This window comes from Suricata suricatta, chromosome 6 (genome assembly GCF_006229205.1).
Source record: "Suricata suricatta isolate VVHF042 chromosome 6, meerkat_22Aug2017_6uvM2_HiC, whole genome shotgun sequence".
Taxonomy (NCBI): Eukaryota; Metazoa; Chordata; class Mammalia; order Carnivora; family Herpestidae; genus Suricata; species Suricata suricatta.
The window spans coordinates 3,619,798-3,646,112 of NC_043705.1; the positions used below are offsets into that span (position 1 = coordinate 3,619,798).

A 26,315-nucleotide genomic window follows, 5' to 3' on the forward strand; every position below is an offset into this window, starting at 1 on the left:
GTCCCATCCAATCTTTATTTCTACATTTGTTTCTTCTGAGCCATATCCTTACAAGGTAGTCTTTATAGAAAGTTGCGTCTTTTGCATTTATCCTTAGTGCAGTTGGGAAGTGAAGCTGATATTGCACTGGACCTTCTTCCTCCTCTCGTCCTCATCCAGGATGGGTCTCCATGGGTGACTGGGGTCCCTTGGGGCTCTCCATCTTGATGGCCCTGTCTTCCAGGCCCAGCAAGAGACACAGAAGGCAGCGCTGCGGTACGAGCGGGCTGTGAGCATGCACAATGCTGCCCGGGAGATGGTTTTTGTGGCTGAGCAGGGTGTCATGGCTGACAAGAACCGGCTGGACCCCACATGGCAGGAGATGCTCAACCACGCCACCTGCAAGGTGAGCCAGGTCTCCTCAGGTTCTGGTACTTCCTGTTCTGTCCTTTCATCCCCCCTCTTTCCTCCTTCTCCACTCCAGCCTTCCCTCAGCTTTGATTATGTTTCAGGTAGAACCTCTTCCTTCCTCTCCGCCCTGTTTGGCCTCCAGTGCTTCCCATGTACATTTCCTTCTGACGTTAGAATGTCTCTCTGGGTTCTTCTTGAACTTTTGTATCCAGATGTGGGACTGACCTCCACCCCCACGTCCCCAGTTGATCCACCTCTTGGATTCTCAAGAGTCAACACTCAAATTTTGTTTTGTTTAGCTGTGACCCCTCGCTTCTGTCTTCAAAATGTTTTCCTTTTCTTAACTTTTGGGCTCTACTAGTGTACCATGATTTTTGAAGTGTAATTTATGTATCATTTTTAAGCTACTCTCGGGACTGGGAAGTAGGGATCCCTGGCATCAGTCCAGAAAGAACATAGATTGGGTGGCTTGAGCAAGTTTATTTCTCACAGTGCTGCAGGCTAGGAAGTCCAAGATCAGGTGCAGGCAGGTTTGGTACTGGGTGAAGGCCTGCTTCCTGGTTCCTAGACAGCTGGCAGTCTTTTCCCTGTGACCTTGTGAGGTGGCAGGAGTGAGTGAGAGCTCTCCAGGAACTCTTCTGTGAGGACACTAATCCCATGTATTTATTTATTTTTTAGTGCCCCCACCTGCATAACCTAATCACCTCCAATAATATCACCTTAGGGGTTAGGATTTCGTCATGAAGCTTTTTAGGGGGTAGGGAGATACAAACATTTAGTCTGTAGCAGCAGGTGTCAGCTCCTGAAGGATGGCCGTGTCTTGAGAGGCAATAGCATGGATCCTAGGTCAGTGATGTATGTCCTCTGCCCCACCTGGGTCAGGTGAATGAGGCAGAAGAGGAGCGGCTTCGTGGTGAGCGGGAGCATCAGCGGGTGACTCGGCTGTGCCAGCAGGCTGAAGCTCGAGTCCAGGCCCTGCAGAAGACTCTTCGGCGGGCCATTGGCAAGAGCCGCCCCTACTTTGAGCTCAAGGCCCAGTTCAGCCAGATTCTGGAGGTAAGGCAGTGGGGGAGAGGGAGGCTGTGTGAATAGGCAGGAAGGGGGCAGGCATAGAGAGTGACGGCAGTTAGAGGGGATGCCAGTGCCTCCATGGGCCATCTGCCAGACCAGCGTGGTGGCCCAGGTGGAGGTACATGTGCTCAGAATGACCCCTATGAGTAGGAGTTGGGCTTGGGGAATGGGTGCTGGTAGAGAATGGAGTTGAAAGGAAGTAAATGAGAAAAAGTAAATGAGAATCAGAGGGAACCAGGGAGTATGAGCTGAGGAACTGGCCAGATAGGGAAAGGGAACAGTGAGGAGAGGAGGAGTGGGTTGGAATGAAGACCTGGGAGGAAGGTCTTGGGACGTTAGGAGCAGGGTGATATTGCTGAAAAAGAGGAAGAGGAGGAAGAGTGAAGAGGGGCTGGGCTGGGTGGGTTGGAGCACTGAAGGTTTATGTTGGTGGGGAGCTGGCCTAAGGGTCCAGGATAGGAGGCACCAGTGCAGAATCCTGAGTGGAGTGTAAGGGACTCTGCTCCAGAAGCCACACAGAGTTGGCCCCTGGGTCATCTCACTCTGTTCCTCCCTCTGCAGGAGCACAAGGCCAAGGTGACAGAGCTGGAGCAGCAGGTGGCCCAGGCCAAGACTCGCTACTCAGTTGCCCTGCGCAACCTGGAGCAGATCAGCGAGCAGATCCATGCCAGGCGCCGGGGCCAGCCCCCCCATGCCCCTGGCCAGCGGCGCTCCTCCCCTGTGGGGGCTGAGGCGGGCCCTGATGGTGGGGAGGATGGTGACAGTGGGATCATCGAAGGGGCTGAAGGTGGGGGCCTGGAGGAGGGCAGTAGCCTGGGGCCAGGCCCTGCCCCCGACACAGACACACTGAGCCTGCTGAGCCTGCGCACCGTGGCCTCAGACCTGCAGAAGTGTGACTCTGTGGAGCACCTGCGGGGCCTCTCAGACCACACGAGTCTGGATGGCCAGGAGCTGGGTTCCCGGGGTGGGGGCCGCTGGGGCAGTGATGGTGGGGGCCGTGGCGGCCGCCACCAGCGCAGCATCAGCCTGTAGTTCGTGCTCAGGGGGAGCTGATTCCTCTTACCACCATCAGCCCGTGTAGGGCTCCAAGCTCCCTGTCCTCAGGTCCTTGCTTCCCTTGGAGAGGTCAGGTTGGCTCATGTCTCTGGTGAATTCCTCCCCCTCGCCTCCCCGCCCAGTTCCTTGCAGGTGGCAGCTCTCTTTGCCTTACCCCTTCAGAAGGCTTTTTCTATGGCTCTCACATGTGTCCCCCCCCTGCTAGCTCCTCTTGGTCTGATGTTCTTCACTGCCCCCTTTCTGCTTTCCTTCCATATGTCTGGCTTTCCCCTCAGGGAACTTGGTCTAGAAGGCACAGGGAAGCCCATTGGAGAAGGTGGATGTGGGACCTGAATCCTGACATCTTGGCCCCCTAGCTTGAGGCAGTAGACAGGTGTCCCTCCCACCTCCTCATCTCCTCAGGGGGCCTAGGGATGCTCAGAGCCTGTGTCCTGGCCTGCCTGTATGGGATCTGTAAAATGCACTGTAGGACCGTGTGCCTCTGGAAAACACTACGCATCCCTGCAGTGCTCCCTTCTCATGGCCTCAGCCACTTTGCTGTGTGTGCCACAAAGCAGGACTTGAAGGGTACCCGTGTCTGAGAAGGTGAAACCCAACCCATGTCTACATAGAGGACACCACCTCCAGACAGGCTCCCATGTGCATGGTGTGTCCCCAGCTGGGCTGGGCCTTTAACATTGCCAAGGTGCTAGTGGGTCTCTAACAGGGTCCATAATGGGGGGTGGAGACATAACGAGGTCCTGAAGGCTGAGGCCCTTGTCCTTCCTGCTGCAATGTTTCACTTTTTCTGGGTGGAGGATGCTGAGCTGAATCTCAGCGCTCTCCTGCAAGGTGGAGTTAGGGAATTTGGTGCTCAATTGCTCTCCCTCTCTCTTCCTCCAAACCAGATAATACCTACTCCAGGATCCCTTGGGGAACGTTCAATTTTGGCTGCAAAGCCTTCTTCTGATGCAGGAAGGGGTTGCCCTAGGGTGAGGGGACCCATCCTTCTTTGGGAGGGGTTTGGTGGTGCTCCAGGCTGTATGGAGGGAAAGGCGGGGAAGCCACACTGGATCTGGGTGCCTTGAGAGAACTGGCCTTTCCTCCTTTCCTCCCCTAAGAGGTCTGAGAGCTGGACACTGGGCAGGACAGCTTGTGCCTAAGGCCTGTGTGCTGATGCTGTCAACTGGGAGGAGTGGGCCATCATTTGGAGTGTGTTTCCCTGTGCTAAGATGGTCACTATGAGAACCGCTGGGTTTGAGGTGGCCATGGGTGGAGGGGAGAAAGGGAGGGAGGATGTGGGCATGCGTGTGTGCATGTGTTGGGCTGTGTGTGTGAGAGAGTGAGTGTGAGAGAAAGAAAAGGGTCTGCCCTGATTTTATTTAAATAAAATAGTTTATGTAACAGTAATGTTTACTGTCCCTGTCGGGAGGGGGAAGGGCAGGGCAAACAGCGGGGAGGCTCTTTGTCTGGGGGAGTCAGGGCCGGGGAGATGCCCGCCTTCCTCCCACCTGCCAGGCTAGGAGGGGTGTGCCGGGTGGACGGGGCATTGTCCACCACTGGAGGTCCAGACCAGATGAGGGTGCCAATCCTGGATATGTCCAGATGTGAGCCTGAAAGAAGGGGAGGGACAAAAGTGGGTTGTGAGAGACTTGAATTTCAGTAGACAGTAATCTTTGCCCCCTGCAATGTTTAGGACATACTTAGTACTAAGTTTTTTGCTGTTTACCTGAAATTAAAATTTAATACATGTAAAAGGTGATGCTCAAGTCAGGGTTTGACCTTTTGTGGCATAGAGATTTGAATATTGGAACTCCACAGTCTGTGAAATATCTAGTGGAATCAGATTCAAGAAGAATGATAACCTCAGGAGCCATGGAGATGTAGACTGAAAGCTTTGGACTCAGCACCCTCACCCTTACCACCAGAAGTGTGCTGACATTTAGGGCCAAGTGAGGAGGGGGTCAGCCAAGAGATGGAGAAAGCTCTGCCAGGAAGGAGAGTAGGAGGCCAACTAGAAACCTGATGGGAAATGAGAGTCCCGAAGATCCTTGATGGGCAGGGCGAAGGCCAGAAGTTGGGACAGGAGGGCAGAGCAGTGACCCTGGTGATTTCAGATGGCAGATGCACCACCAGGAGCCATTGTGTTCTGAACATGCACCAAATACTGTCCATGTGGGAGACTGCCTTTCCTAACCTGACTTTTTAACAAGAAATTCATTTTTTTCTCACAGTTCAAGAGGAAGTCTGAGGTCAATCTGTCAGTGGTATTAGTTCCTTCTGAGGGTTGTAAGAGAAGGATGTGTTTCAGGTCTCTCTCCTTGTCTTGTAGATATCTGTCTTCTCCTAGTGTCTTCACATCTTCCCTGTGTACATGTCTGTGTTCACATTCCTCTCTTATGATACCAGTCATATAGGATTAGGGTCTACTCTGATGACCTCATTTTACCTTAATAGCCATACAGTCACATTCAGGCTCACTTACAACTTCAACATATACATTCTGAGAGAGACACAAGTCAGTCTCAGCATAAAAAACAAGTCATCACTATAAATGATGTAAATGATATCTGATCCTGTTCTTCCTATTGCAACATCACTGGACTTATCTACTATTCTGCTTATTGGAATGCTCTTCAACTGGCCTATCTTCCTAATTCAGAAGAAAGCAAATGGGTGCCAAGATACTCTATTACTGGAAGAGGTGCTATGACAATGCATGGCCCATGTCCTTGGGCAAGTGGGCTTTCTGAGAGGACACCCCAGGGTTGTACTTCCCTCCCAGTCCCTGACCGTGCAGGACCTGCGAGGCTCCTGGTGTGAAGGAGCCCTAGAAAAGGAGGACTGTGTGCCCACCCAGTTTCCTCACAAAATCACCTACTAGTTAAGTAAGGCAAGAGTGGAGAGCTAGTATGAGGCTTAAAAGCTGCTGGCGCTTCCTCGCTGTGAAAGAAAACAGCCACAGCAAACAGGCCTCAAAGTATTCTAATGATAGGGTACTTGTACTTGCCCAGTGTGACTCTGGTGGCAGGCATATGAATTTACACATTTAATTTCCACAAAACATTAGGAAGCAGGTAGAACCATGATTATCTTCTCATGGTTGGACAGGCAGAGTAGCGCTGTTGTTTGCCCCAGCTTTGTTGACGGTAACGGAGGCATTTGGGCTTAGTCCAAACACAGGAACCAGAGATGAGAAAGTGGAGTGGGTGTAGTCATCTCTTAGGAAATTTTACTGGCAAGGGGAGTCCAGGGATTTTGCTATTTTAAACTGAGCAAAAGATGGTCAAATTGAGGTGATGTATCTCATCTCCCATGTCCTGTATCATGTCATGTCTCCCATCACACTGGGTGGTGATTAATTCTTTTGAGCTATGTCGTCCCCAGGTGAGCAGCTGGGCCTCAGTCTCCCCAGTACTTAATACATGTCTGGCACTGAATGTTCAGTTAACGTGCTTTTGCGTCTCCTCCCCATAATCCAAACCCTGTGCCAAGTGACTTTGTTAGTGCCGTGGTTAGGAGGTCAGCATCTATATTCACAGTCATAGCGTCGTGTCTCTATGTCTCCAGGGGGGTAGTTCTCAAATTTCTCTAAGCTCCAATTTTATCACCTATAAAATGAGAAAATGTGGATATGCCTAACACTATGCCAGGTCAAAGGGCGTTGGCCACAATGACCCATATTAGCAGTACTCTGCAGCTTCGAGACACAATGAGCTTCACATAAGGAGGCCTCCTCCTATCTAGTGCTAGAGAAGAAGATTTTTTATGAAGGTCCCAATGAGGTTTTGATTGACTTCGTCCTCTGGGTGTGGTTTTGGTGGTCACCCTTTGCATTGCATGCAGAGCGAAGAGCTTCTTGGTTGTCATAGTCCTGTTGTGTCAGCAGAGGGCAGCAGCCAGCAAAGCGGGAGGAGCGCAATCAGGTGGCTATGGCCCTGTGCACTTGGTCATCTGGCAAGCCCCAGAGCTTTGCCTCCTTGGAAACTCAGCAGGTGGTCCTGGGAACCTGGAGGGGTGGGAGATGGAGTGTATGCATCAGAGTGGAGCCCACTTGGGCTTCCTGCATTCCTGATATGCTTGGATCTTCTGTTGTGTGTGAAAACTGGTTCAGGTTTGGGGGGCAGCTGGTCATTTGAGATCAGATGCTCTATGCTTCTTGAAGCCCTGTTCTCCTTGGAATTCACCTTTTTCCTTGTCCTCCTTAGTGCTTTGTCCCTCTCTCTTCTTTAGCCTCTTTGCATATTCTCCTCTTGAGAAGTCCCTTTGGCTTCCCCCTAGCACCAACCCCTGAGCCCTTGCTTTCCCCTTAGTCCACTATTCTGGACCCCCAGGCTGCCACACTGCACCATACCTTGAATTAAGGGAGCCAGGGAACCATTTTACTGGCTGGCAAAAGGGTGTGTAGTGTATGAGATATTTAGCAAGATGTTTTAAGGTGCAAACAATGTGGTAGGGCTTGCTAGGAGCACCAGAAGGTGTAGTCCTTTGAATGGGACAGCTAGGGAAGGAACAGGTGCATACAGGTAACAGGTGATACAGGGTAGTAAACAAATAGATGTTTAAGAGGGCTATTAGGAGGCTTTGGAAGGTTAGGAAAGAGAACAGAGGGCTTTAAGCAGGGAACTACTCTTTGAAGCTCTGGACCAGCCCCTGTCCTCCGGCTGGAGAAGTGGCAGTTTGGTGGGAGTGCAAACTGGTGCAGCCACTCTAGAAAACAGAATGTAGGTTCCTCAAAAAATTAAAAATAGAACTATCCTATGACCCAGCAAGTGCACTGCTAGGTATTTATCCAAAGGATAAAAAAAATGCTTATTCGAAGAGGCACCTACACCCCAATGTTTATAGCAGTGCTATCAACAATAGCCAAATTATGGAATGAGCCCTAATATCCACTGACTGATGAATTGAATATACTCAGCAATAAAAAAGAATGGAATCTTGCCATTTGCAATGACATTAATGGAACTGAAGTGTATTATACTAAGAAATAAGTCAGTCAGAAAAAGGTATCATATGATCTAACTCATATGGAATTTGAGAAACTCAACAGATGAGCATAGGGGAAGGGAATGAAAAATAAGATAAAAACACAGGCGAGGCAAACCATGAGAGACTCTTAAATACAGAGAACAAACTGAGGGTTGCTGGAGGGGAGGTGGGTGGAGAGAAGGGCTAAATGGGTGATGGGCATTAAGGGGGACACTTTTTGGGATGAGCCCTGGGTATCATTTGTAAGATATCACTGGGTTCTACTCCTAAAGCCAAGATTATACTGTATGTTAAATATTTGCATTTACATTGGAAAAAAAAAATCCCTCCTCATACTGCCTTTACCAGTCCTCTCACCCATGCCTTACTCTTCTAAAATTGTCCTAAGCTCATCTGGACAGGGCCTGTGGCTCACCTATCTTGGTGTTCTCAGGGTGTGGCACATGGAACTTTTTACCAGACATTTGCTCACTGACTTGCTTATACTTATGCTATTCTTGGCACAAGTTTTCTCCCTGGTTAACCTGTTAGACTTCGGCTGTGGTTTTGAGGCCCAGCTCGTGTGGACTTTAGACCAAAGGCCCCATGATTCCTTTAACTCATTGCAGGACTGGCCGAGTGTCACTCCTGGTGTTGTCCCTGACTCCATTTCACTCAACACTTAACATTGTACAACAGATATTCTACAAGGTAGAGTGACCATACAACATCTATGGTCTAAACTGGGACACTTTAGTGTCAAAGGGTCGGATGTAACCCAGGATTGAAAAACACTGGCCATACTGTCCAGAGAGAGTTGTCATTGGCCTGCCTCTGCAAGGCAGGGGTGTGTGAATATGCATGACACTCAGCCTGTCTGGGTTTTGGTGTTCTAGTCTGCAAATAGGAGGGCCAGACTGAATAGATCACACCTCAGGTTATCAAAAGCACTAAAATGGTATGGCAAATGGAGGAGGTAGGGCCTGTGAGAGGTGTTTTGGTGAAGGCTGTGAGATGGTGAAGAGGTGAAGATGTGAAGAGGTGTGGAGTCAGAGCATGAGAACTCCAAGTCCAGGGTTAGCTAGGGCCCAGTCTGGAGGCAATAGAGGGCTGCTAGGCATTTCTGCTTTGGACATGAGGTGATGACCGTCCACCACTGTTGAAGAACTTGGCATGCTGGGCAGTGATTCCTTCCTCAGAGCAGGCAAGGTGGTTATTACCACACAGTGGAAGATAAGCCAGCTGACTTATCATTTTTGGAAGGAGGAGGTATAAAAATGAGTTTCTTCCCCATTTAAGACTGGATTATTTTGATCTAGGATGGGATGGAGATTTGGAGTTTGTCAAGAGAAGACAAATTCATCCTTTCATAGTTACTGCTTCATCTCGCATGTCCTTCTGGGCCACCTTGCCCTCTTTCCTCTCTCCTTGTGATTTCTGTGATCACGTGCTGTTAGGCAGGGTCCTCTCCACACCCAACAGAAGAGAATTTCAGGCATGCTAGGGCCTCCTAAGGTGAAGTAGGAACTCCTCCAGGGGTTGGGGAACAGAGGAGACTGGAGGAAATAGTGGTAACGACTGACATGGAGGGTTTTCTGGTGTGAGGCTCCTCGAGCTGCAGACCTCTCAGGCAGTTGCTGCGACTTAGAGGAAAACGAGAGTCTCTGATTTAAAGCCACCTCTTCCTTCTTCTTCCCTCAGTGGTGCTGTTGTGGTTTCAGCCTCCCACTCTCCTTGGAGAAAAGGCCTGAAGCCCACCTGGCACTGCACCACAGGGTAGGTGTGCAATTTCTGTTCTTCCATTTGGCCTTCCCCCAGTTAATCTTTACCCAGCCAAATTTTACTTTGCACAGAATTTCCTAAATCTCTGATCACAAATTCTTCTCTCTCAAACAGTTAATTTAGCAAAAGGTACTGTATAAGGCTACCCAGTTGGAGGGAGAACAACTGCCAATAACAAGAAAGGACATGAGGCCTTAGGATGATTTCCCTTAGAGAGAGGGAAGCTATGTCTTCATGGAACCAACAAAAACAAACTCAAAGTTTAAAAAAAATGCAACTAGGTATATAGTTCACCTGCCACTTTGTATAGGCTCTTTTTTTCTGAATTGAATGAGTTTTTCTTTAAAAATATAAAAGACACTTCCAGAGAGAAGGTGACAGACAAGAAGGCAGAATCTGAAAGATAGGCAAATTGACCTGGAAGCATAAAAAGGATGGATGAGAGAAAGCACTCTGCAAGTAGAAGAACCACAGAGTTGGAGAAAGGGAAAGGAGTGGAGAAGAGAGGAGGAGGAACATGAAGATACATACAGTCAGCTGGAGGGAAGAACCTGACAGAAGAAGAGGAAACACTCCCAGATGACTGAGCTAGTAATATAAATGGTGTTCAGAGATACCTGCTTATCAACTGAGTCCAGCCAAATTTTATAGCTCTCCCTTATCTTGACCTGTCTCAATGTTGGTAGGTGTGAGGCAATTCATGGAGCTGCCTGCATTTGGCAGCTGACTGCCAGCCAGAAGTTTATGCCTCTGATGTCAGGGAAATCACTGATACATGCCCCCAGACATGCCTCAGACATACTCCACCCTCTGTTGACTCCAACGGTGTTTGATATCTAATAATAAGAACCGTTAAGGGGCTCCCGGGTGGCTCAGTCGGTTGGGAGTCAACCTCGGCTCAGGTCATGATCTCACGATTCATGAGCTTGAGCCCCACCTTAAGCTCTGTGCTGACAGCTCGGAGCCTGGAATCTGCTTCGGATCCTGTGTCTCTCCTTCTCTCTGCCCCTTTCCTGCTCACACTCTGCCTCTCTCTGTCTCTCAAAAATAAACAATACGTTAAAAAAATTAAAGATAATCAGCAGAGTACATTTTAAAGACTTATTGGCTTTACTCAATGATTTATGAGTGGGGCAGTATCTTATCTAGCAAATAGAAAGGAGCTCTGAGGAGCTGTACAAAATGAAAGAATTTTATAAGCAGCAGGAAGCTATACTAGCAAAAAGTAGATTGGTTGTGGTGAGGTTCCTTTGTTATGAGATGGCAGGGCTCTTTCCTGCAGATTACCTCATGAGCGCTGAACAGATCATTCCTGATTGACTAGTCTAAGATTCCATCCTTGGCAGAGGATGAAAATGCAGTTAAGTAGTTTCAGTTTGCTGACGTGGGGACTGACAGAAGTGACTCTATTTTGGGTCTCTTATTCTTAACAATTCTCCCCTTTTGATCAGACTCTCAGCCTGAGAGATGTGATCAAAATTTAAGGCATTAGTGACACTCCCAAATACTTTGCTGAAGTTCTCAGTCTTTGCTGATCCTCTGTGGTATTCATAGTCCATGAAGTCTTTTTGCTAAATCTCTGTGGTATTCTGTGTCAATTTCAGATTAACATTTCTAAAATTAGTCATTCTCTTCATTTTCTGACATTCTAGTTTTAGGGAGATCATTTATTTGATGGTTAGTGATGGTGAATATGCATTTAAAGCTTTAAGGGAATACAATGCACCTGGGAGACTATTATGATTATTATAAGTAGAATAATTCCCAATGTCTGGGGCCCACTTTGGAGTCATGGCACCCTAGACTCAAATGATTTAAGATCAAATAAGTCAAAGAAAGAGAGTCCAGGGAGGCTTATCCAGTTGAGCGTCTGACTCTTGATTTTGGCTCAGATCATGATCCCAGCGTCATGGAACTGAGCCCCATGTTGGTCTCTCTGCTGAGCATGGAGCCTGCTTGGGATTTTCTCTCTCTCTCTCTCTCTCTCTCTCTCTCTCTCCCTCTTTACCTACAACCATCTCCCCGTCCCACTCTAAAAAAATAAAAAAATAAAAAAGACAAAGAAAGACCCCATTGAAGGAGACACTTTCTTAAACCAAACGGCCTGTTTAGTGACCTTATGTAGCTAAGTTTTAACTTCTCCAGAAGCTTTAATCTGTGCAGCAAGTGGTATTGACTATAGAATAGACACTCTCTTTTTTTGCATTTTTAAAATGTGATTTATTTTCAAATTGGTTTCCATACAACACCCAGTACTCATCCCAACAATTGCCCTCCTCAAGGCCCACCATCCACTTTCCCCTCTTCCCTACCCCTCATCAACCCTCAGCTTGTTCTCTGTATGAGTCTCTTATGGTTTGCCTCTCTTCCTCTCTGTAATCTTTATTCCCTTCCCCTCCCCCACAATCTTCTGTTAAGTTCCTCAAGATCCACATATGAGTGAAAATATATGGTATCTGTCTTTCTCTGACTGACTTATTTCACTTAGCATAATACCCTCCAGTTCCATCCATGTTGCTGCAAATGGCCAGATTTCATTCTTTCTCATTGTCAAGTAGTATTCCATTGTAGTCCATTTGTCCAAGTACTCCATTCATCAGTTTATGGACATTTAAGCTTGTTCCATAATTTGAGTATTGTTGAAAGTGCTGCTATAAACATTTACTTATATTGGACAAATTGGACTTTAAACTAAAGGCATTAACAAAAGATAAAGAAGGAAATTTTTTGATAATTACAGGGTCTCTCCATCAGGAAGAGCTAACAATTATACACATCTATGTGCCAAATTCGAGAACACCCAAATACATAAAACAATCACAAACAGAAACAATCTTATTGATAAGAATGTGCTCATTGCAGGGGGTTTTAGTACTTCACCTACATCCGTGGATGGATCAACCAGACAGAAAATCATTAAAGAAATAATGGATGTGAATGACATATTGGAACAGATGGAATTGATAGATATATTTAGAACTCTGCATCCTGAAGAAAGGAAATTTACCTTCTTCTTGAGTGTGCGTGGTACCTTCTTCAAGATAGAACACATACCGGGTCATAAAGTAGCCCTCCCTAAATATAAACAAATTGAGATCATACCATGCACACTTTCAGATCATAATGCTATGAAACTTGAAATCAATCACAGGAAAAAGTCTGGAAAACCTCCCAAAATGTGGAGGTTAAAAACCACCCTAGTAAAGTATGATTGGGCTAATCAGGCAATTAGAGAAGAAATTAAAAAATATATGGAAACAAATGAAAATGAAAATACAACAATCCAAAATCTCTGGGACACAGCAAAGGCAGTCCTAAGAGGAAAGTATATTGCAATCCAGGCCTATTTCAACAAACTAGAAAAAGCACAAACTCAAAATTTAACAGAGCACCTTAAAGGAACTAGAAGAGGAGCAGAAAGAGCACCCCAAACCCCAAAAGAAGAAAAATAATAATGAACAGGGCAGAAATAAACAAAATAGAATCCAAAAAAACAGTTGAACATATCAATAAAACCAAGAGTTGGTTGTTTGAAAAAATAAACAAAACTGATAAACCTCTAGCCAGGCTCCTCATAAAGAAAAAAGAGAACACCCAAATAGACAAAATCATGAATGAAAATGGATTTATTACAATCAATCCCTCAAAAATACAAGCAATCATCAGAGATTACTATGAAAAATTATATGCCAACAAATTTGACAATCTAGAAGAAAAGGACAAATTCCTAAACACACATGCACTAAAAAAAAAATCAAACGAGAAGAGATAGAAAATATGAATAGATCCATTACAGGTGAAGAAATTGAATTAGTTATCAAAAATCTCCCAACAAATAAGAGCCCAGGGCCAGATGGCATCCCAGGGGAATTTTACCAGACATTAAATACCCATCCTTCTCAAGCGATTCCAAAAAATAGAAATAGAAGGAAAACTTCTGAAATCATTCTACAAAGCCAGCATTACATTGATTTCCTAACCAGACAGAGACCCAACAAAAAAAGAGAACTACAGGCCAAAATCCTTAATGAATACAGATGCAAAAATATTCAACAAGACACTAGCAAATCAAATTCAACAGCACATAAAAAGAATTATCCACAATGATCAAGTGGGATTCATTCCTGTGTTACAGGGCTGGTTGAATATTCACAAATCCATCCATCTGATACATCTCATTAACAAAAGAAAAGATAAAGATGATATGATCCTGTCGATAAATGCTGAAAAAGCATTTGACAAAATACAGCATTTTCTTAATAAAAACCCTCGAGAAAGTCAGGATAGAAGGAACTTACTTAAGCATCATGAAAGCCATTTATGAAAAGCCCACAGCTAATATAATCCTCAATGGGGGAAGAGTGAGGGCTTTCCCCTTGAGTTCAGGAACAAGACAAAGATACCCACTCTCACCACTGTTGTTTAACATTAGTGCTGGTAGTGCTAGCATCAGCAATCAGACAACAAAAGGAGATAAAAGGCATCAGAATTGGCAAAGATGAAGTCAAACTTTCACTTTTCACAGATGACATGATAACTCTACATGAAAAACCCAACCGACTCCACCAGAAGCATACTAGAACTGATCCATGAATTCAGCAAAGTCGCAGGATACAAAACCAATGTATAGAAATCGGTTGCATTATTATACATCAATAATGAAGCAAGAAAAAGAGAAATTAAGAAACAGATCCCTTTTTCACAATTGCATGAAAAACCATAAGATACTTAGGAATAAACCTAACCAAAGATGTAAAAGACCTGTATAATGAAAAGTACAGAAAACGTATGAAAGAAATTGAAGAAGACACAATAGAATGGAAAAACATTCCATGCTCATGGATCGGAAGAATAAACATTGTTCAAATGTCATTATTACCCAAAGAAATCTACACATTCAATGCAGCCCCAATCAAAATTGCACCAGCATTTTCCTCAAAGTTAGAACAAACTATCCTAAAATTCATATGGAACCACAAAAGACCTCGAATAGCCAAAGTTATATTGAAGAAGGAAACCAACATGGGAGGCATCACAGTCCCAGATGTTAGCCTCTCCTACAAAGCTGTCATCATCAAGACAGTATGGTATTGGCACAAAACAGACACATAGACCAATGGAACAGAATAGAGAACCCAGAACTAGACCCACAAATGGATGGCCAATTAATCCTTGACAAAGCAGGAAAGAGTATCCAATGGAAAAAGGGCAGCCTTTTTAACTGGTGGTGCTGGGAGAACTGGACAGCAACATGCAGAAGAATAAAACTAGACCACTTTCTTCCACCATACACAAAAATAAACTCAAAATGGATGAAGAACCTGAATGTGAGACAGGAAACCATCAAAACCCTAGAGGAGAAAGGAAACAGCCTCCTTGACCTCAACCACAGCAATTTCCTCCTCGACACATACCCATAAGCAAGGGAATCAAGAGCGAAAATGAACTATTAGAACCTCATCAAGTAAAAAGCTTCTGCATGGCAAAGGAAACAATCAGAAAACGAATAGGCAACCGACAGAATGGGAAAAGGTAGTTGCAAATGACATATCGGATATAGGGCTAGTAGCCAAAATCTAGGAACTCGCCAAACCCTGCACTGAAAAAATGAATAATCCAACGAAGAAATGGGTAGAAGACATGAATAGACACTTCTCCAAAGAGGACATCCAGATGGCAAACAGACACATGAAATGATGCTCAGCGTTACTCATCATCAGGGCAATACAAATCAAAACCACACTTAGATACCACCTCATGCCAATCAGAGTGGCTAAAATGAAGAAACCAAGAGATTATAGATGCTGGTGATGATGTGGACAAATGGGCACCCTCCTACACTGTTGGTGGGAATGTAAACTGGTGCATCCGCTCTGGAAAACACTATGGAGGTTCCTCATAAAACTATCACTAGAAATCCCCTAGGAGCCAGCAATAGCACTGCTGGGGATTTACCCAGGGGTTACAGAGGTGCTGATGCATACGGGCACATGTACCCCAGTGTTCATAGCGACACTTTCAACAATAGCCAAATCATGGGAAGAGCCTAAATGTCCATCAAGTGATGAATGGGTCAAGAAGGTGTGGTTTATGTACACAATGGAATACTACATGACAATGAGAAAGAATGAAATCTGGCCATTTGTAGCAAAATGGATGGACCAAACGAGTGTCATGCTAAGTGAAATAAGTCAGGCGGAGAAGGACAGATACCACATGGGTTCACTCATAGGTCTAACAGGAGAATCCTAACGGGACCATGGGAAAGGAAAGGGGGGAAAAAGAGTTAGAAATAGGGAGGTAGGCAAATCATAAGAGACTCTTGAATACTAAGAACAAACTGAGAGCTGAAGAGGGAGGGGGAAAGGAGAAGGGGTTGATGGTCATGGAGGGGGGCACTTGTAGGGAAGAGCACTGGGTGTTATATGGAAACCAGCTTGACAGTAAACTATAAATTAAAAAAAAGAAACTTATTCAACCATTGATTTCTCTTAATTTCTCTGTATCTGTCAAGGTATGAATGTTTGTTCAGGACAACATTTATAAATAATGTGCTTGACAAGAACATATTCATCAATGTTATTTATAGCTTTTTTTTGAAAAAATATTTTTTATTAATAGTTTATGGCCAAGTTGGTTTTAACACCAAGTGCTCTTCCCCACAAGTGCCCCCTTTCATGCCCATCACCCCCATCCCCTTTCTTCCTTCCTCTTCAGTTCTCAGTTTGTTTTCAGTATTCAAGAGTCTCTCATGATTTGCCTTCAACCCTCTCCCTAACTTTCTTTTCTCCCCCTTCCCTTTCCCATGGTCTCTTGTTAGGTTTCTCCTGTCAGACCTATGAGTGAGAACATATGGTAACATTATTCATTTTTTGAGACCCAGAAACAGAGCATGAGTGGGGGAGGGGCAGAGAGGGGGAGAGAGAATCTGAAGCAGGCTCTAAGCTCTGAGCTGTCAGTACATAGCTCGACACAGGGCTTAAACTCATGGACTGCAAATTCATCAACTGAACTGAAGTCGGACACTTAACGGACTGAGCTATCCAAGCGTCCCTGAACACTGATCATTTTAAGTTGATTTACTCTTCATTTAGTTTAATGTTAATAATATATCATTATGTCTATGACTGTTACTGCTATCACACTCCTTAGTTTAGTTTTGTGATCTTGATGCTAAGTTTCTCTCTCTTTTCCTTTAAAACATTTTTTCATGCTCTAACTTCCATTTTAAGTTCCATCTTGATGGATAACAATTATTGCTTGTTGAAAAAAACTAAATGTAAAAGTATATATATATAAGAAGTAGAAATTACATGCCTTCCAGAGGCTTCTACATCCTGTGATTGGTTTCTGAGGTGGGATGTTCCAGTGTGTAGCTTTCCTGAGGCAACAGCTGCTCCTATAAGCTGTAGTGTGGTAGTTTAGGGAAGTGGGTCTATGGATGGATACAAGAGTTCAAATCCTTATCCCTTCTGCTACTAGATTTTCGAACTTGGATATGTTATTTCAGCTCTTCATACTTCAGTTTCTTTATCTGTACAACCTTTAGAAGATTAAATGGTTTCACATACATGGTAAGTCTTGGCTATTATTATTATGATTTTGTATCTTTCTGGCTACTGGTGGTCTTTGAGCCAAGGAATAAGGAGATAGTACAAGTTCAAGAACATGAATTAATCAATGAATAGTTTGTTTTCCACAGATTCCACATATAAGTGAGATTATACATTATTTGTCTTTCTGTGTCTGACTTATTTCACTTAGCATAATTCCCCCAATGTCCACCCATGTTGTCTTAAGTGGCAGGATGTCCTTCTATTTTATGGCTAAATAGTATTCCATTTTTTATATATAATACTTTCTTCATCCATTCATCTGTTGATAGACACTAATGTTGTTTCCATGTCTTAGCTATTGTGAATAATACTGCAACAAGCATAGGGGTGCATATCTATTCAGGATAGTGATTTTGTTTCATTCAGATGTATACTCAGAAGCCTAATTGCTGGATCAACTTAATTGTTGAGCCCATACTGATTTCCACAGTGGCAGTACCTGTTTGTGCTCTCAGATGGAGCACATTCATACTGTAAAGACTGTCCCTGAGGAGAGCAGTGCTGGCCACTTGGATGTACACTTGAAAGGACAAAGTTAGGGAGATCTGGGTAGGGAGACTGGGGCAGAGAGTGGGGAATCCAAGGGCTTATGTTCCTGTTATGACTTTGATTCTGTCCTCTAAAAATATATATATATGTTGAAATTCTAACCCTTAGATACTTCAGAATGTGATCTTATTTGGAATAAGGTCATTGGTGATGTTATTAGTTAAGAGGAAGTTCTACTGGAGTAAGGTGAACCCCAATATAGTATAACTAATGTCTTTGTAAAATAGAGAGAGACACAGGAAAACTCTGTATGAAGATGGAGGGAGAGATTGGAGTGATGTATCTACAAGCCAAAGGATGACCGAGATCGCTGAAGCCACCAGAATCCAGGAGAAATGCATGAGGTAGTATCTTCCTCAGAGGTTCCAGAAGGAGCCAACTCTGCCAATATAATGATTTCAGACTTTTAGACTCCACAACTGTGAGAATACACATTTTTATTGTTTAAGCACCCAGTTGGTGGCATTTTGTTATGGCACCCTAGGAAACTAAGACAGTTACCTTCATAATTTGAACCCAAGATTCCTCTCTGCTGTATGCCTTCACACACCCACCATTCTGTCCAAACTGGTTCACTCCTGCCCTCACGGGGAACTTTTATTTTTTACTTCTAGGCTTGTTCTGTTATCTGGAAAACGTCCACATTTACAGCCTAACTCTTTTTCAAGTAGCAGTTCACATCCCCCCACCCTCGTATCTTCTGCCCCTTACATGATCATGTCGGGGTAGAAAGCACTTTCTGGTCATGCAAATTAGTGAGTGGGGAAAAGTGCTGTAAAGTTGGTAGTGAGAAGTATCTAGGATTACAGTTTGTCTCTTTTAGTCATCTCCTGTTATACTCCCATGGCAGTTGATCTAGAGTCCCAACTCCTACTGAGCAATGGTCTTAGGAAACCATCCCAATGCGGGGCCTAGACCCTAGCCCAGACCTACTCTGTAACCTTGGCCTCCTCAGGTTTCCTGTCAGGATTGCTGTGAGCCTCACAAGGTTATACAGAATGCCTTTCACATGAGGTCTTGAAGCTCTGCTTCTCACCACCAGATCAATCTATCTGGTAGTACATCCTTACTTTGACTTGCCCACTTCTCAGATGAACAATGGTGGGCCTCAGGATGACACCTTCCTCCTGGTTCCCCAAACTGTGGCTTTTGATCAATTCCATATCTACTTGAACTAAACCGAAAATCTGGGAATCAGTGTTGGGATCCTCATTCTTCATCTGGTGGTTTCTACACACATGACAACTGCTTCTTCACTTTCCCCCCAGGCATAAGGGAATGGTGCTTTCAGAGGTCAAGAGCCTATGACCTTACATGAATCGCATTTATTTTCCAGGCACCAGGTTCAAACAAACAAACAAACAAACAAACAAACAAACAAAAAACAAACAACTGCATATCCAAGCTTCTGAATCATGAGCTCTATGCTAAGTGATGGAATGAGAATATTATAGCAGCAGCTATAGCTAGGGTGCTCTGAGCCTAGGCACTCCAGCTCCAGAGTTGAGGTAAGATTTTATACTTCTTTTATGTTCAGGTTCTTACGAGAGGCATAATAGATATTAGTGGGTGCACCAAAGGCCAGAAATTGAGAGGGAGCTGCCCAGTTGGTTGTCTTTCTTTAGGGTGGTTCCACTGTAGTCAAAACCTGAGCTCAACCAAACTCTATCACCTCCAGACCCTTGTCTGCCTCCTTGAACTTTGACACAACTTATTTTATATGTTCAGGAAGAATGGGATTTTTATGAGTTGAACATCTGTCAGGTATATAAGTGGGTCTCATAAAGAGGGATTGAGTGTGTTTATGGAGCCTTTATTTCCTCCTCCACCTTTGCATGACACAGGTCTGACCTTGAAAGAAGTGCAAACACCATCTGTCCCTTGTCAATAGGGGCAGAGGGCTTGGTCACTTGAAGAACCTGTTCTCTTGCGTGACAGGCTACCAGTTGTTGTGCAAGTGGTGGGTGGTCCCAGACTGGGACTGGACAATTTGACACCATCACATCTCCTTGGTCTTTGTCTACCCACATGTTATCAAGGGTAGATAGCAAAAAAATTCCTTGCCTGAAATGATAGTCACTAATTAAGGAACTTACTTCTCTTTTGCCCTAATTCTCTTCTCTACATTTCTCTTTAGAATGATAAAATTGGCTGTGATATCCTATTTTAAAGACTCACTTCTGAAGAAAATCCTTTCTCAACAACCTGGAAGATCAGGCCATTTGAATATGTCCCATGCCAATGGAAGCACATGTCCAGTTACATACATTTGCCCTTGCTCTTCAAATATTTTTGTTCCTTGTCTGTATCTTACATTTTGAAGTTTTAGAAGGTAAAAACACTTTCTCCTATTTTCATAGAAGTCAGGTGCTATTGCATGGAACTTTCATGGTCTTTAGCTAGCAGTGTGGAAAGCAAGTTGTAGATGATAGCCATGTATTATCTTGAGTATCATCTAGGAGAAGCTAGGTACTGCTATAACAAGTGGTCCCAAGGTGCCAGAAGCTACATTAAATATTTATTTCTTGCTTACACTATTTGAGTCAGCTGCATATTATGCTCTGAGTCATATTAACCTGGGATGCAGGGTGATGGAGAAGATGTTATCTGGACAATTGCTCTTTTCATGGTGGGGAAAAGAGAATATAGAGACTAACACTACTATTAACATTACTGAGCTGTATAATTAAAAATAGTTAAGGTAATAAATTTTTACCTAATATGTGTTGTACCACAATAAAAAAATGGAGGGGGTGGAATAAGTACATACTAACTACACACTAGCTTCTGTTGAAAAGTAGAACACATATTTCTGCATAGATTTCATGATTCAGAGAAAGTCATATGACCAAGCCTATTTTCAGTGAGACAGGGAAGTATAATCTACCCCAATGGAGTGTCCGTGAATCTCGGGAAATATTAATACATTTTCTCTTTTTTTTCATTTTATTAATTTTTGAGAGACAGAGAGAGTGTGATCAGGGGAGGGTCAGAGAGAGAGGGAGACACAGAATCTGAAGCAGGATCCAGGTTCTGAGCTGTCAGCACAGAGCCTGACGTGGGGCTCAAACCTACGAACCATGAGATTATGACCTGAGCTGAAGTTGGACACTTAACCGACTGAGCCACCCAGGTTCCCCTAATACATTTTCTCAGACCATGCTTTGATTCAAGAGCAAGTTCTTGGATATTCCTTTAAGAACTGGGGAGATGCGGCAGCAGCAGGTAGTTAGCCCCCTGTGGTTTTCCTGATGTTGAGGGCAGTGGTGGAGGGATTAATAGCCATTAGAGGGAATTAGGAGACCCAGATCAGCTCTCATTCAACTTTAGCCAAGTTGCATCTTCTCTGAGTCTCAGATTCCTCATCTGAAAAAAAAAAAAAAAAGAAGATTGGGTCAGAAAAGTGCTGATGACGGTGGCAGCTGAGGCTAATTACAACTATGTGGAGACTTCAGATCCATCAGGGAAACGACTAGTGGTGTATTCGTAGATTTCAGTGAACGAAGTGAAATATTAGTGGTAACTTTTCTCCATGCCCTTACCAGCACACGACTCCAGAAATTCTATCTGTTTCTAGTTATACCTTGGCTTACTTTCCCCCAGCTTGGTATGCCCTCTTCTTTCTTTTCTGCTTCCCTGAAACCTGTTAATGATGCTTTAGAGGAATTCTACTTTCCCATGGCAGAGAATGTTTTTTAGTTTTCTGTTTCACACATTCATGTCTCATGTTCCCAATCATCTATTACCTTCTTAGATGTGGCCTTTTAGATGTAACCTATGAAGGTCTCCCACTTCTTTTTCTGAGCCTCCTACTACTCTGCCTCTTCCATTCTCCCTACAGTACATTTCACAGAGAAGGACTCAAATGCAGTTTCCAGAGATCCATCTACAATTTGTATACACTTACCTCATTTGGTTCTCATGACATTACTACAAGGAAGATATTATTTCTCTCATAATAATATCTGCCTCAAAGCTCTTCTTTCAATCCAGTGAAATGTGGAACATATTGTACCATGTCTGGCACAAAGTAAATGATCAACGAGTCACAGGTGTGACTATTATTATTACTATTACTGATAAGAAACTGAAGTTCGAAAGGGTTAAGTAATGGCACATATTGCACAGTTAGCAACTCAAGACTGAGTTTAAATTCAGGTTCTTCTAATTCCGAAAGCCCGGTATGGTAGTCTGTGTGGAGTCACTATTTAATGTATCTGTTTCTGGCCCTCCTGGGTGTATGTTGGATTTGCCTTCCCCACTCTCTGTGTGCATTAGTATGACTATGATGATTGTCTTGCTCAAAAGTGACATTGTCACATACAGTGAAAGTTTTAGAAACCGAAGCTTCTCGTACCTGCTTCTTATGACAGCTGTGAAATGTTGAAATGAAACCTCTGTCAGCCTGGGTGCCGAGCTGTAAAGATGAACAGAGTACTTTTGTCAATGCATTCCAGACATGAAACATGAGGGAGAAACTAACAGTGGTTGTGTTGGGCTACTGGAGCTTAGGGGGTTGTTTGTTACTGTAGCATAAATTAATTCAAGTGACTGATGTACTCAGGAAAAAATGCATATACAGTTATTCACATATTCTTTTGGAGATCTGTGATATTGATGCTTTCTTACCCACCAATCAGGGCTGATATCTGCTTTCTTATTATTTCAATCAATATTTATATTTTCATTAACAAAGCTTTTAGTGGTAGGTCAGTGGTTCTAAATAGGAAAGTATTATCTCCTAAGGAGTGTTTTGGAGATTTATAGAGGTGTTTTAGAATTGTTACAATTATTGTTAGTGGTTGTGGTAATACATGACATTTAGTGAGCATTAAGGATGGTGGACATATTGCACATTTGGGAACAGCCTTGAATAATAAAGTTTTGTCCCACATGGCTCATGACTCCATGATGTCCAGGAGGACAATCATGTGAGTCAGAGACTTAAAATTATTGTCACCTAGGATTCAATTCAGTTTTATATATAAATACAAAGCATCAGGGGCATGGTTTTTATACTGAATTTTCCAAGCATGTAATTTTCATGTAAAGAAGACTAAACTTTTTGCTCAGAACTTTACTGAGAGCAATACACTCTGGAAAATTCTATCATTGATAGCAACAATATTCATGGTAATTTGAAGGTCCAAAACACCACACATACCTGCCCCAGTTGGACTTTGTTGCTCTGGAATTCATTATTGCTCTATGTATATTTACAACTATGAATATTTAGCTCTTATTTAAAATGTCAAAATATAATATCTGTCCAAAATCCATTCTCCTACATCAAGTCATCTGACTTTTTTTGTTACATCTTCTACTCTAGTTGTGCTCAAGCATTTCCACATTGAAACACTCGTATTATAAATGACCTTTCTATTGTTGGTCCATTATATAAAACTTCATGGCACTGATCTGTTGTAAAAGATAGTTTGTAGGTGGGTAAATTTATTCATAAGTTGCATTTCCAGATAGTAATGGAGTACAGTATCTGTTAGTGGCAGGCTTTGGGTCTGAGTGAGTTATTAATTATAGTCTAGCTTCTTGTTGTTCCACAGGCTAATAGACACAGAGGAAAGTAAGATACCACTTCTGGGCAGATGATAATATTCTTCTATATTCAGACAAGGAAACAAAAGTTCAGAGAAGGCATTAAATATCAGCACTGGGAAGCACAATGAGTGCTCCACACTTGGCCTCCTCCCTATGCTGGCCTCAGTGAAGCATGACCATTGTAGTTCTGAGAGTCAAATGAGAAAGAATTAGAAACCGGCACATTGGCAGACTCAAGTAACATGAACACTGATGTTTGTGCATTTCCATCCACTCAACAATGGCAGTCCCTTCCTATCATCACCATCCAGGACATATGCTACACTGTTCCTTCTGCTTCCATGTCTCTGGCTTTCTATAGTTCACAAGAACTTTGGTAGACATGTGGTATCTCTTCGCTCTGAACAAGCTATCTACAAAAGGCAAGATGCTCCCTGCACAGTGCTGCTGGGTGCAGCTGCCTGGGAGGGAGAGTGAATGTGTCTTAGGTATGGTCAGGGAGTAAGGCCAAGAATGGGAGCTCAAAGAATTGGGACTCTCTGTCTCACAAGGCCTGGGCTGCCCAGTGCGTCTATGGTATGTCCACCTCACAAAGTATTGCTTATGTGCTGGCCAGGATCAGTCTTTTCTGGAGGCAAGAAAGGCAAGGACTATGGTCCTGGAAATCCCAAAAGTGGAAGTCCACAGTGGCAGATAAAGCCTCAGCTTGAATATGTACAATACCTTGGAACCAGGAACTCAGTGGCTCCAATTCAGTGTTTGTGTGAATTTAAATCTCAACTGCTTTCAAACTGCTCCCAGGTAAAAGTGTAAATTAAAAATCTAACAGAGTACCTAAGGAACTAGAATGGGAGAAGCAAGATCACCCCAAACCCAGCAAAAGAAGAGAAATAATAAAGATCAGGGCAGGGAAAAAAAACAATATAGAATCCCCCTCCCCCCCCAAAAAAAAACAGTTGAACAGATCAATGAAACTAAAAGTTGGTTCTAAAAAATAAACAAAATTGATAAACCTCTAGCCAGGCTCCTCAGAAGGAGAAGAGAGGACACCCAAATACACAAAATCATGAATGAAAATGTATCTATTACAACCAGTCCCTCAGAATACAAGCAATTATCAGGGAATACTGTGAAAAATTATATGCCAACAAACGGTACAACCTAGAAGAAATGGACAAATTTCTAAACACACAGGCACTACCAAAATTCAAATGGGAAAAGATAGAAAATCTGAACAGACCCAAAGCCAGTGAAGAAATTGAATCAGTTATCAAAAATCTCCCAATGAATAAGAGCCCAGGGCCCGATGGCTTCCCTGAGGAATTCTACCAGACATTTAAAGCAGAGTTAACACCCATCCTTCTCACGCTATTCCAAAAAATAGAAATAGAAGGAAAACCTCTGAACTCATTCTATGAAGCCAGTATGACTTATTCCCAAACCAGACAGAGACCCAACAAAAAAAGAGAACTACAGGCCAAAATCCTTAATGAATACAGATGCAAAAATATTCAACAAGATGCTAGCAAATCAAATTCAACAACACATAAAAAGAATTATCCACAATGATCAAGTGGGATTCATTCCTGGGTTACAGGGCTGGTTGAATATTCGCAAATCCATCCATTTGATACATCACATTAACTTAAGAAAAGATAAAGACCATATGATCCTGTCGAGAGATGCAGAAAAAGCATTTGACAAAATACAGCATCCTTTCTTAATAAAAACTCTCAAGAACGTCGGGATAGAAGCCATTTAACATCATAAAAGCCATTTGTGAAAAGCCCACAGCTAATATCATCCTCAATGGGGAAAAGTGAGAGCTTTTCCCCTGAAATCAGGAACACAACAGGGGTGTCCACTCTTACCACTGTTGCTTAACATAGTGCTGGTAGTCCTAGCATCAGCAATCAGACAACAAAAGGAAATAAAAGGCATCAGAATTGTCAAAGATGAAGTCAAACTTTCACTTTTCGAAGATGACATGATACTCTACATGGAAAACCCAACAGACTCCACGAGAGGCCTATTAGAACTGATCAATGAATTCAGCAAAGTCGCAGTGTACAAAATCAACGTATAGAAATCAGTTGCATTATTATACACCAATAATGAAATAAAGAAACAGATCCCTTTTTCACAATTGCATGAAAAACCATAAAATACTTAGGAATAAACCTAACCAAAGATGTAAAAGACCTGTATGATGAAAACTTTAGATAACTTATGAAAGAAATTGAAGACACAAAGAAATAAAAAAATATTCCATGCTCATGGATCAGAAGAATAAACATTGTTCAAATTCCATTATTATCCAAAGCAATCTACACATTCAATGCAGTCCCAATCAAAATTGCACCAGCATTTTTCTCAAAGTTAGAACAAACCATCCTAAAATTCATATGGAACCACAAAAGACCACGAATAGCCAAAGTAAAATTGAAGAAAAAAACAAAACGGGTGGCATCACAGTCCAAGATGTTAGCCTCTCCTACAAACTGTCATCATCAAGACAGTATGGTATTGGTACAAAAACAGACTTATAGAACAATGGAACAGAATAGAGAACCCAGAAGTGGACTCACAAATGGATGGCCAATTAATCCTTGACAAAGCAGGAAAGAGTATCCAATGGAAAAAGGGCAGCCTTTTTAACTGGTGGTGCTGGGAGAACTGGATAGCAACATGCAGAAGAATAAAACTAGACCACTTTCTTCCACCATACACAAAAATAAACTCAAAATGGATGAAGAACCTGAATGTGAGACAGGAAACCATCAAAACCCTAGAGGAGAAAGCAGGAAACAGCCTCCTTGACCTCAACCACAGCAATTTCCTCCTCGACACATACCCAAAAGCAAGGGAATCAAGAGCGAAAATGAACTATTAGAACCTCATCAAGAAAAAAGCTTCTGCATGGCAAAGGAAACAGTCAACAAAACCGACAGAATGGGAAAAGGTAGTTGCAAATTACATATCGTATATAAAATTTACAAGGAACTCACTAAACTCTGCACCAAAAAAATGAATAATCCGGTGAAGAAATGGGTAGAAGACATGAATAAACACTTCTCCAAAGAGGACATCCAGATGGCCAACAGACACATGAAATGATGCTCAACGTTACTCATCATCAGGGCAATACAAATCAAAACCACACTTAGATACCACCTCATGCCAGTCAGAGTAGCTAAAATGGACAAATCAGGAGATTATAGATGCTGGAGATGATGTGGAGAAATGGACACCCTCCTACACTGTTAGTGGGAATGTAAACTGGTGATGATGCTATGGAAAACAGTGTGGAGGTTCCTCAATAAATTATCAATAAAACTCCCCTAG

General features: G+C 43.2%; 1 protein-coding gene and 1 long non-coding RNA gene across 2 annotated transcripts in view; both read left to right on the forward strand.

Annotated features, from left to right (window-relative positions):
* SH3BP5L (SH3 binding domain protein 5 like) overlaps positions 1-3,866 on the forward strand; it is a 14,232-nt gene extending 10,366 nt beyond the window's left edge. Inside the window, exons 5-7 of the mRNA XM_029941805.1 lie at positions 224-385; positions 1,273-1,446; positions 2,023-3,866. Coding sequence (XP_029797665.1) covers positions 224-385; positions 1,273-1,446; positions 2,023-2,493 — 807 coding nt within the window. The 3' untranslated portion in view covers positions 2,494-3,866. The remainder of the gene's footprint in view (positions 1-223; positions 386-1,272; positions 1,447-2,022) is intronic.
* A 3,991-nt stretch (positions 3,867-7,857) lies between these two features.
* Positions 7,858-18,784, forward strand: LOC115293925. The gene is made up of 4 exons (XR_003909676.1): positions 7,858-9,243; positions 16,732-16,823; positions 17,642-17,758; positions 18,751-18,784. It is a non-coding gene; the product is annotated as an uncharacterized LOC115293925 (long non-coding RNA).
* The last annotated feature ends 7,531 nt before the right edge of the window (positions 18,785-26,315 follow it).